At 43.5% G+C, this 12,833-nt stretch overlaps 1 protein-coding gene across 1 annotated transcript; it reads right to left on the bottom strand.

The window, feature by feature from the left end:
* Positions 1-3,644: 3,644 nt before the first annotated feature.
* Positions 3,645-8,127, bottom strand: LOC139385791 (extracellular calcium-sensing receptor-like). The gene is made up of 11 exons (XM_071131038.1): positions 7,898-8,127; positions 7,496-7,787; positions 7,040-7,282; positions 6,804-6,902; positions 6,320-6,635; positions 6,066-6,238; positions 5,685-5,915; positions 4,886-5,009; positions 4,598-4,791; positions 4,215-4,493; positions 3,645-4,094 (listed from the first exon to the last, which is right to left on the bottom strand). The coding sequence occupies exons 1-11, from the start codon at positions 8,125-8,127 to the stop codon at positions 3,645-3,647; spliced, it is 2,631 nt and encodes an 876-aa protein (XP_070987139.1).
* Positions 8,128-12,833: the final 4,706 nt, after the last annotated feature.

A 12,833-nucleotide genomic window follows, 5' to 3' on the forward strand; every position in this document is an offset into this window, starting at 1 on the left:
ACATAGCTCATCTGTAAATAGCCCATCCAACTACCTCATCCCCATATTGTTATTTATTTGATTTGTTTTGCTCCTTTGCACCCTAGTATCTCTACTTGCACACGCATATTCTGCACATCTATCACCCCAATGTTTAATTGCAATATTGTAATTATTTCGCCACTACTACCTATTTATTGCCTTACCTCCCTTATCCTACCTCATTTGCACACATTGTATAGACTTTTTCTATTGCATTATTGACTGTATGTTTGTTTATTCCATGTGTAACTCTGTGATGTTAATTGTATCACACTGCTTTTCTTTATTTTGGCCAGGTCACAGTTGTGAATGAGAACTTGTTCTCAACTAGCCTAACTGGTTAAATAAAGTTGAAATTAAATAAATAAAAAATCCTGCCATCGAAAAAACTTGCCAGGGTTGCATGCCAGGGTTACAAGACAGAGTTACATGCCAGGGTTACATGCCAGGGTTACATGCCAGGGTTGCATGCCAGGGTTACAAGTCAGGGTTACATGCCTGGGTTGCATGCAAGGGTTACAAGCCAGGGTTACATGCCAGGGTTGCATGCCAGGGTTACAAGTCAGGGTTAAATGCCAGGGTTGCAGGCCAGGGTTACAAGCCAGGGTTACATGCCAGGGTTGCATGCCAGGGTTGCATGCCAGGGTAACAAGCCAGGGTTGCATGCCATGTTTGCATGCCAGGGTTGCCATGTCATCGGTTTTACTGCTAAATTGGGCTACTTTTGAAAATTATGTCACGGTTGACAATGTATTGGTCGCGGCTTGTGGGTTTGTGTGCAACTTCCAAGTTGAGTTGTGCAAAGGGAGTTTCATATACAGTTATTGGGATGGTACAGAGCGGAGTGTGTGTGTGTACTGCTGAGACAGAGAGCGCTGCAGCTGATGCAGGCAGATGAGTCACATCAGTGCGAGGAGGTCAGCACGTCGTAACAAGTGACGTGAGATTCAACCAACGACACTAGCTAGCTACATACTCCTCCCTCAAAAAATGTTGTTGCCTCTTTTCTGTGTTTCCTCAATGCCCCCAGTCCTACCAATCACTACAGCCAACACAGCAAGGGAGAGAAACTGAGAAATTATAATCAAACAGTTTCAGAGAAACTCTCTGGTTATGTAGCTAGCTAGCTAACATTTGCCAGAAGTTGAAGTCAGAGGAGAGAGAGAGAGAGAGAGCTATGAGCAGTGGTGCCAGAGTTGAGGCCAGAGGAACCGATTGGATACGCTCGCATACTGGCTAGACACAGTTCTACCGTCAGAATGCCAGGTAAACGCTAGACACAATTCTACCGTCAGAATGCCAGGTAAACGCTAGACACAATTCTACCGCCAGAATGCCAGGTAAATGGGTAAAATATGGCTGAAAAAAGAGCAAAGACTGGAAAAGAGAACAGGGTATAATGGAATTAATTCAGAGCATCCCAGGAGCTGACAGAAAAGCTTCCTGTAGGCAAATCAGAAATCCAAGCCCACCACCACTAGATCTTATTTCTCATTCACAAATGGAGAAACACAAGAGAAATGCTGCTTTGTTTTCTAATGCCAGGACATCGTTTGACACAGGAACTATATATGGGAATAACACTGTTAATTCTTCAGAATCTAAGGCGCTGCGTGGGGGGTTCTAAACTGTAATTACATTTTTTTAAGATAGTCATACTATTGGTCATTTACCTATTTGATTTTTTAAAATGTAGGACCCCTTTATTCATAAAACAAATATATAACAAATGTATTTGATAAAATATATATTGTGGCCTTTACTACTATAGCCCATAGAAACACATTGAATAACACATTCATAAATAACAAAATTTATCATACGAAGCAGAAGTTGGCACGTTGATGGTACCGGCTTCAGACGAGTCTCCTGATACTTGTTGGGGTCGTGGAGCAAAACGGAGAACGCCCACGTGTTCGTGAGAGTCTCCTGATACTTGTGGGGGTCGTAGAGCAAAACGGAGAACACCAACGTGTTCGAGAAAGTCTCCTCTTTCCAAGGAGTTATAGTTTTGTAGGTCAAACCAATCGGACGCTACAGATGTTTACCTGAGAAGACAGATTTTCGGGATTTCTCATGGTCTGGCACACACCACTCTAGCTCTGCCACCTTTCACCTCATATGCGAAGGTGTGACACTGGCAGATGTGATGGACACGCAACCAATGCCACTCCAGCATTGCAACTGTAGATCACTTGGGATGTTTTGTTGAAGACATTGCAAATAAAGGAATCACTATTCACAGAAAAAAATGCACAGCACTTCTAAATGCAGTTACAGGGCCTGCAGTGCATGAGGAACCAATAAAGGACATTGGGAATGTGTCTTACTCATTGATTACTGATGAAAGTACTGATGTCACGACTAAGAAGCAGCTGGGTGTTCTGGTAAAACAACACAGCAATAAACTCTTTCAAATCATAAGCATTTGAAGGAATAATAATCATTCCAGCTGCTGATTCACTGACCTTTGCCAATGCCTTGTTCAGGTTTCTTGATGACAACAAGCTGCATCGGTCTAGCCACAGATGGCTGCAACACAATGTGCAGCAAAAACAGCTCCGTCCTGACAAAACTTCAAGAACACAATCCGTATTACGTCTACATTAAATGTGTTTGTCATTCCCTGCAACTACGTGTCTCCAAAGCAGTTCATGTTCTTCCACAAAATGTAGAATATATGGTGTCACAAATACATACATGGGTTTCCAAAGCCCTCCAGCAACTTTGGAAATATGAGAACATACAGTGCATTCGGAAAGTATTGAGGCCCCTTGACTTTTTCAAATTTTTGTCGCATTCCAGCCTTATTCTAACATGAGTAAATCGTTTTTTCCCCCTCGTAAATCTACACACAATACACCATAAAGACAAAGCAAAAATCGTTAATCGTTTTAGAATGTATATATGTGAATGTAAGTATGTATAATGCAAATTTAAACAAAATAAAAAAAACAAATATCACCTTTACATAAATATTCAGACCCTTTACTGAGTACTTTGTCTAAGCACCATGGGCAGCGATTACAGCCTTGAGTCTTCTGGGTGGGAAGAGGGAGTGATGGGGAGTGGAGAGGTTCCCACAGTGGGTAAACATACAGTGGAATGTTACTGTTTTCATTTTGGTATACGATGTGGGACACACACACTCATACGCACACACACACACACACACACACACACACACACACACACACACACACACACAATCACACAATCACACACACTTACACACTGACTGGGTGACGAAGGAATCATGTGTAGGGGGTCTAAGTTCTGTCAGACAGACTCAATACTAACTCTTCCAGCATGAGTAGACACTAAGTCATCTTTATTGGATTGTTCATATAGACGTATTTCATTCTGACACATTATAAGAACACATACTAATATTAACAAAGTAATATAGTGAAGGTATTGCAGGAAATTAATGTTTCAAAAGAGAATGGACTGTTGAAATCCCGATTTGAGTAAGTGTAAGTTAATATTTGTCCATCATGTGTTTCTTAATGGTTTCTAATTGGACATCATGTGTTTCTTGGTGATTTATGTTTGTCCATCATGTATTTCTTGGTGGTTTCTAATTGGACATCATGTGTTTCTTGGTGGTTTCTAATTGGACATCATGTGTTTCTTGGTGGTTTCTGTTTGGACATCATGTGTTTCTTGGTGTTTCTCTCTGGTCTCAGAAGGATGATGTAACACTTTGGAGCAAACAGACAGAACAGCAGCCCAAAGCTGGAGGCCAGGATGGCAAAGATCTCTACAGCTACTGTGTACTTCCCAGGAGAGCTGACGTAGGCAGGGATGAAGGAGATCCACACGGCACAGAAGATCAGCATGCTGAAGGTGATGAACTTGGCCTCGTTGAAGTTGTCTGGGAGTTTCCTGGCCAGGAAGGCTAACAGGAGACATAGGGAGGCCAGCAGGCCGATGTAGCCCAGCACCAGAGAGAAGCCGACCACAGAACCCACCTCACACTCCAGTACGACCCTCGGCCCCCGACCCTCTCTGTCCCCCCTCTCAGCAGGTCGGGGTGGAGCTAAGGCCAGCCACAATACACAGATCAGCACCTGTGGAAGGGAACGGAGGTGGAAGAAAAACGCAAGCACAGTTATCACAACAACAAATAATATGGTCAATGAAGGAAACAACTACATTCCTAAAGAATATAGTAAAAACTAGATGTTCACCTGGATGAGTGTGCAGAGTGAGATACCCATCCTCTGCTGGGTGGGGCTGAAGTATCTCATCAGGTTCTCTCCAGGCAGAGTGGCCCTGAAGGCCACCAGCACCACCACAGTCCTGCTGAGCAGACAGGAGATGCAGAACACAAAGCTTATACCAAACAGGGTGTGTCTCAGCATGCACGTCCACGGCTTCGGCTGGCCAATGAAAACCAGAGCACACAGGAAGCAGAGCTTGAGGGACAGAAGGAGCAGGAAGCTGAGCTCAGAGTTGTTGGCTTTCACCTGGAACGAGACAGAGAAAGATAAATTAGACTGAGAGATGTCAGAAATCATATGACACAATCTAATCTCTGTACCTCTATAAATGATCATATGATTCAACTCACCAGGGCCGTGTGACGATGGTAGAGGAAGGTGGCCAGGGCACCGGCTGTGAGTGTTGCCCCGGAAACTGAGATGACAGACAGGATTACGCCCATGGTGTCGCTGTAGGAGAGGAAGTCCACCAGCTGGGGGATGCAGGCCGTACGATCAGGGTTGGACCAGAACCGCTCTGGACACCTAATACACTCAACTGACCCTGATAGAGAAGGAAGAAGAATGAGGAGTCCAAATCAGGACCAATCAGGGTTGAGGAAAAATATGCATTGGAATCAGAACAGTTGATAGACTACCTGTTGTGTTACTGATCTCTCCCTCAGCACAGGACAGACAGTCAAAGCAGCACACAGGCCTCCCCTTCTGTACCGCATGCCTGGTACCAGGGGGACAGTCAGCACTGCATACAGACACAGGGACCTACCAGAGGGGGGAGAGGAAGAAGTTATCATCATCTTGTCTGCTTCTACACCTGCATTGCTTGCTGTTTGTGGTTTTAGGCTGGGTTTCTGTACAGCACTTTGAGATATCAGCTGATGTACGAAGGGCTATATAAATACATTTGATTTGATTTGATTTGATCAACATCATCATCATTGCTATTATAATCATTATTACACAGACAGGCAGGCTTGCTGGGCCCCTCTGGAGACTATGTCAGGAATATGACCATACAAACATCTCAAACTCAGTATCATGTTCCCCCGGTTCTAAGGCACTGCATATCAATCATCAAGAGGCGTCACTACAGTCCCTGGTTCGAATCTAAGCTGTAGTACATTTGGCTGTGATTGGGAGTGTCTTCTGGGTTTGGCTGGGGTTGGCCATCATTGTAAATGAGAAGATGTTCTTAACTGACTTGTTAAAAAAAGTGTTCAGACACCTTTCATGTGGACTTTCTGTCTGAGATACCATTCCCCTGTTATTTATTTGGTCTTCTTTATGTCTTTCTCTTTTCTGAATGCCTGCCTCAGGGTAATAAACTAAATAAATCTCTATCACTCACTCACACACACAAACACACACGCACATGCACACGCATATAAACACACACACACACACACACACAATGACACCAAACTGAACAGTTTTCACCTCATCTCCGCTGCCCCCACCCCACACCACTTTATCCATGTCGATGTGAAACTGGTCGTCCGATCCCTCAGAGGACAGAAAATGTCCGACCTGGACAAACTCTGCCGTCCCCTCGGGGGTCACATGCCAGTTGATGATGTCATAAGAGGCAGGCGGATCACCATTCATGTCGAAGTGGAAAGATTCCCCCACAGGAGTACTGAAGTTCACTCCCCTCAGATAATGAACAATCTCAAAGAGAAAAGGGTATTGGAACAGGATTAAGAGTTAGAACCAGGCTTTTGTTTTCTAGAACTCAAACCTTACAAAGTGTTTTCACTGTATCCTGATTTGAAAAATTAGTGTTCTTAACTTGAAAACAGATCCACATGTTATTCTCACCTGGCTGGGCTGAAGCTTCCTGATATCAGGGCACTGTCCACCATTAAAGACTCCGTCCCCTGGTCGACAGGCCATCATATCCTGTATGGCGTAGGCGATGGCGTACACAGCCTTGTACACATTGTAGCTGGCTCTCAGCTGGGACACGTCAGCATACTGGCTCTCCCCCTCACCTAGGATTGACACTTCATTTTACTGAGATAACATTGGGAATTTGAAAAAAAACAGAGATTTAGGTGTAAATTCTCCCTCACGTATGACCTCTGACCCAGTACACTGTCGCCTGGACGACAGCGTCACACTGAGGTCAACCCCCAGAGAACACCCAAACATCTCCTCCCACAATTCCCTCAGGAAGGGGTCGGACTTCTGGTAGTCCCCGTCTGGATGGAGGCGTGTTAGGAAAGGCCCCAGGCCGGGAATGTCAGCTTTCTTCAGGGCAAAACCAATTGTCCCGGCAAGAGAGGGCATGTTTTTCGGGGAGGCGATAGTAGAGTAGGTGACCCAGGCCTCTGAGGCAATCCACTGCTTATCTGTAATGTTCTGACGGACAACCTCTTCCATCAGGGCCTGGAGAATGAAATTGTTAAAAAGATCAAGATAGTCAAGATGAAATGCAAGATTATCAATTAGGAAATGATTGTGTCTATAAAGGGCATCAAGACAAGGTAAGACACAAGGACACTGCTACAGCTGTGTTACAAATCATTAACAATACTCTGACTGGTAATTGCTCACCCCTGAATGACCTGTGAATCCTACAAACGCCACCACCACTCTGGCAGTAGATCCTCTGATGGTGTCCACAATGTGCCTGATTTTTCTCTTAGACGGTACCTTGGAGATGACCATCAGTGAGAGAAAGGTAAGAGAGTCAGAGAAAATCAGAGAGAGTGTTTCTATTAGATTAGAAGAGAGAAGGAGTCAGAGCAAAAGAGAGAGTTTATTGTCAGATCATAAGTGTGAGGTCGTACCTTGGGGAGGACCTCAGAGTAGGCGACACACACCCCAGATCCCTGGAGCTCTTGGAGAAGCAGCTGAACCCCAAACTTGCCATAGTCATCATCCTCTGACACCAGTCCCACCCACACCCATCTCTGCAGACGCAGAAGCTTGGCCATGCCCCGAGCCTGGAAGGCATCGCTGGGTACAGTACGGAAGAATGAGGGGTACTTCCAGATGTCACTCAAACACGTACAGGTGGCTAAGTAACTCACCTGGGAGAGAACAGAGAGAGAGAGAGAGAGAGAGAGAGAGAGAGAGAGAGAGAGAGAGAGAGAGAGAGTCAAGGATAATTATAATTTGTAAAAGTCAGAGAGCAGATGGAGAAGGAATTAAACTTAGAGAGAGTGAAATCTAGAAAGAGATTGAAATGTAACGTGAAAAGAGTCATCATCTCATCCCAACCTGTAATCCAACCCCTGCCTCACCATGGGTAAATCAAACGGCCCGAGGGTCTGTGCCACCACGATGGAGGCTGTGGAGCGGGCATCCCCGATGATGACAGGAACCTCAGGGGTTGTGCCACAATCTGTTTCCACCACGGAGGACTCCTTGCCGGTCACCATGGCAAGGGCTGCCCCCAGGGTGGTGCCCTCTGACCGGCATGTGTCAGAAGCCAGGAACCCCAGGGTGAGGTTAGGCAGGAGGGCTGGGTCACGGTTAATCTCCTCCACAGCAAAGATCATAGTCTGGAGCCAGCGGTAAGCACGCTGTTTGAAACTGACAGACAGAAGAAAGGAAGAAACAGAGAGATAATAGTTAAACTGAATACACATTACCTTCAAGTTAAAACACAATGACAAAAAGCTGCTATCACACAAGCTGCATACATTGTACAGGTAGAATTTCCCTTAATGCTCCTGAACTCCTGCTCTGGTAGAGGGGCTTCCACATGGATAGGGAACAGGCCCCCAATGACCACATCTCCTGCCTGATAAACACTGCCCGAGACGGGCTTAGCTATCAGCCGACAAGCCCCCTCTCCACCTCCATCCAGACCCCAGACAGACCCAGGGACATGGAGACAGTAGAGCAGCCACAGCCAGCCCCAGAGGCTCATCACCTGGAGAGAGACAAGGCTAAGGACTGGGAGAGTTCCGTCACCTGTTGGAGAGAGACCAAACCAAGACCTTGCAGACAGAACACTCTGTAAACATAAAGACATGATCAAAAAGTGCTTTCAATGAAAATATACACCATACAACACAGACACCTGTAACCAGACATGAAAAAACATTGATAGACACACAAAACCTTGTTCTACCTCCTCCCTACCTAGCAACAGTAAATCTTATCCTGATGAGAAAGGCAGACAGAGAGAGAGAGAGAGAGAGAGAGAGAGAGAGGATGAGTATCTGTCAGTCTGGTATCTCCTGCAGAGAGTGTGAGAGTGAAAGAGGGAGAGGAAGAGGAGAGCAGGGGAGCTGCTGATATAGGGAGAAATGAGCCCCCGGCTAAAAAACAAGCACACGGCCACCAGGGGGTGCTTGTAGGGAGGACGGGGCAGGAGGGGGTTAATTGGGGACTTGTTATTGGAGGATAACTTGGGGAGCAGGTAATTGGGGGTAATTGGAGAAAGCCTGTGAAGGTGATGTTATTGAAGGTAATGTGTAGTACAGGAGATACAGTATCTGTTCTTCAACAACATCTGATGGATCCATTCAGACAATATTGCATCATACTATACTATAAATTATTTTATTAATTGTGGCTAAATGGATTAGGGAGATGGATAGCGAGTGATTGAGAGAGAGACAGAGAGAGACAGAGAGAGAGTGAGAGAGAGAGAGAGAGAGAGAGAGAGAGAGAGAGAGAGTGACAGAGAGATGGATAGAGAGAGAGAGAGAGAGAAGTCATGCAGACGAACAGCTCCTGACTTTTTATAACTTTCTGGTTGTTAAGAGTGAGATTAACACATTTAAATTAGCAATACATGTATAGGTAACCAAATTGTACAACTGAAGATCAACACAGGAGGACAAGATTGACAGAAAGTTAATTAAAATACCAATCTTAACCTTGCTAGCTAGCCAAAATCAAATTTGACAGCTAGCTTACCATCTAACTCCAACTGTTTACTGGTGGTAACCATGGCAACACCAGCAGCAGCAGACTGAGAGACTTTCCCCCCTTTTTTTGAATTTCAAGCAGAAATCAAATCAGAGAAGGGAGGAATCCATTTTAAACACAGAACTCTGATGGAGAACCGGGATACTTTCTTTGCAGACTGCTCACACAACAGGACTGTTACAAACCTGTTATTTTACACAGACCACACTACAGCTGGAACCAGGCATTTCAGCTGTACAACAAAGAAAGGCATCTGCAAGGGAAGGCAAATACACAGTTTTGAGGACAGCGAGAAGGACCAGGAAAACAGGTTTCTGATGGTAAACATGCACCAGAACGGCATTATCATGGTCCAGGGCAGTGACGCTGCACTCAGCTCTTTTGTGCAGGACTTCCCCACCCTAAGGAAGATAGCGGAATTCAAAAAAGACAAGGACAGCCAACCTGACCTCTCTCCTCAGGCACCCCAACAGCACGAGCCCAGGCCCAGACCTACAACCACACAACAGGTCTATCCTGCCCCCTACCTTCCTACAACCAACATAGTCAAGACCACCATCTGCCTGCTGAGATACAGGCTCTCTCTGTTAGAGTTAGAGGTATGGGTTACTGACCTAAAGGAGCAGCCCCTCAGCTACACCACCTACAGCCCAGACACAGAGCTTCTACAGGACAGGATCAACCAGTGCAGGTCCCAGCTGAAGAACTCTGTCTAGGAGCTGAGAGAGAGCCTTACCATAGCGCTTGAGGAGGTAAAAGCCACCATGAGGAGAGAGCTGGTGCAGGTAAAGGAGGAGATGGCAAAGGAGTTGTCTGTCATCAAGAGGGTGCTACAGCAGATAGAGCAGACTGTAGAGACTCCTAGAGAGAAACTGCAGCCCCTCACCACCCCTAACACCCCCACTCACCCACCTCTACCCTCTTCATATATGACACTCATAGGACTTCATGTTATACAATAGATGTATGTTTTGTTCGATAAAGATCATATTTCTATAAAAAAATCTCAGTATACATTGGCGCGTTACGTTCAGTAGTTCCAAAACATGGACACAAGCACACACAAACACACACACACCTATTGTACTCTGCTTCTAGGCAGAGTTGCAAAGAAAAAGCCATATCTCAGACTGGCCAATAAAAATAAAAGATTAAGATGGGCAAAAGAACAGAGACACTGGACAGAGGAACTCTGCCTAGAAGTCCAGCATCCCAGATTCGCCTCTTCACTGTTGATGCTGAGACTGGTGTTTTGCGGGTACCAGTTGAGGACTTGTGAGGTGTCTGTTTCTCAAACTAGACACTCTAATGTACTTGTCATCTGGCTCAGTTGTGCACCGGGGCCTCCCATCCCTCTTTCTATTGAGGTTAGAGCCAGTTTGCGCTGTTCTGTGAAGGGAGTAGTACACAGTATTGTACCAGATCTTCAGTGTTTTGGCAATTTCTCCCATAGCCTTCATTTCTCAGAACAAGAATAGACAGATGAGTTTCAGAAGAAAGGTCTTTGTTTCTGGACATTTTGAGCCTGTAATCGAACCAACAAATGCTGATACTCCAGATACTCAACTAGTCTAAAGAAGGCGAGTTTTATTGCTTCTTAAATCAAAACAACAGATTTCAGCTGTGCTAACATAATTGCAAACGGGGTTTTCTAATGATCAATTAGCATTTTAAAATGATAAACTTGGAATAGCTAACACCACGTGCCATTGGAACACAGTAGTGATGGTTGCTGATAAATGGGCCTTTGTGCGCCTATGTAGATATTTCGTAAAAACTCTTCCGTTTCCAACTACAATAGTCATTTACTACATTAACAATGTCTCCACTGTATTTCTGATCAATTGTATGTTATTTCAATGGACAAAAAATTTGCTTTTCTTTCAAAAACAAGGAAATGTCTAAGTGACCCCAAACTTTTGAACGGTAGTTTATAATATAATATAATATATAATATATATTTTTTTGCTTTTATCCTATTCATCTCACTCTTAACAATTAAAAAATTAGTAGTTGTATTTCTGACTGTGCTATTCTTTCTTTTTGCAACATGAAATCACTATTAGTTAGCATGTGGAACATTCAGGGCCTAAACTCATCAGTCTTTCGACTGAAGAGTTTAGCACTGGAGTTCAACAAAAATCTTAAAGATGTTGACGTCATCATTCTGTAGGAGACATGGTGTAAGGCTGACATTGTCACCCACTGTCCCACAGGCTACAGAGAGGTAATTGTGCCATCACAGAAACACAGCTCTGTCAATAGAGGCAGAGACTCTGGAGGATTGATCATTTGGTACAAATCCGAACTACAAAATCTAATTGATCCCCTAAAAATTGTTAAACAGCACATTTGGTTAAAACTGAAAAAAGGACTTGTACTGATAGAACAATATGTGTTCCTTTGATCAATATACAGTATATCCACCCCTCAAAATCAGCATATATTTCAGAGGAGATCTTCCCCACCCTTGAGCAAGAGACGTGCAATTTCCAACCCCAGGGAAATGTGCTCATCTGTGGGGACACAATCGCTGACAAAGGAACACTACCTGTCTAATGACTACAAGAGGGGACAGATGTATTACTGGCTATACTGTTTCTAAATGTGTATATTTAAACCAAAAAAACACTGTTCTAAATTCTCAGTGCTATTTATTAAGCCTGTTCTAAATTCTCAGTGCTATTTATTAAGCCTGTTCTAAATTCTCAGTGCTATTTATTAAGCCTGTTCTAAATTCTCAGTGCTATTTATTAAGCCTGTTCTAAATTCTCAGTGCTATTTATTAAGCCTGTTCTAAATTCTCAGTGCTATTTATTAAGCCTGTTCTAAATTCTCAGTGCTATTTATTAAGCCTGTTCTAAATTCTCAGTGCTATTTATTAAGCCTGTTCTAAATTCTCAGTGCTATTTATTAAGCCTGTTCTAAATTCTCAGTGCTATTTATTAAGCCTGTTCTAAATTCTCAGTGCTATTTATTAAGCCTGTTCTAAATTCTCAGTGCTATTTATTAAGCCTGTTCTAAATTCTCAGTGCTATTTATTAAGCCTGTTCTAAATTCTCAGTGCTATTTATTAAGCCTGTTCTAAATTCTCAGTGCTATTTATTAAGCCTGTTCTAAATTCTCAGTGCTATTTCTTAAGCCTGTTCTAAATTCTCAGTGCTATTTCTTAAGCCTGTTCTAAATTCTCAGTGCTATTTCTTAAGCCTGTTCTAAATTCTCAGTGCTATTTCTTAAGCCTGTTCTAAATTCTCAGTGCTATTTCTTAAGCCTGTTCTAAATTCTCAATGCTATTTATTAAGCCTGTTCTAAATTCTCAGTGCTATTTATTAAGCCTGTTCTAAATTCTCAGTGCTATTTATTAAGCCTGTTCTAAATGCTCAGTGCTATTTCTTAAGCCTGTTCTAAATTCTCAGTGCTATTTATTAAGCCTGTTCTAAATTCTCAGTGCTATTTATTAAGCCTGTTCTAAATTCTCAGTGCTATTTATTAAGCCTGTTCTAAATTCTCAGTGCTATTTCTTAAGCATGTTCTAAATTCTCAGTGCTATTTCTTAAGCCTGTTCTAAATTCTCAGTGCTATTTATTAAGCCTGTTCTAAATTCTCAGTGCTATTTCTTAAGCATGTTCTAAATTCTCAGTGCTATTTATTAAGCCTGTTCTAAATTCTCAGTGCTATTTATTAAGCCTGTTCTAA

The sequence above is a fragment of the Oncorhynchus clarkii genome, chromosome 27, assembly GCF_045791955.1.
Source record: "Oncorhynchus clarkii lewisi isolate Uvic-CL-2024 chromosome 27, UVic_Ocla_1.0, whole genome shotgun sequence".
NCBI classification, from domain to species: domain Eukaryota; kingdom Metazoa; phylum Chordata; class Actinopteri; order Salmoniformes; family Salmonidae; genus Oncorhynchus; species Oncorhynchus clarkii.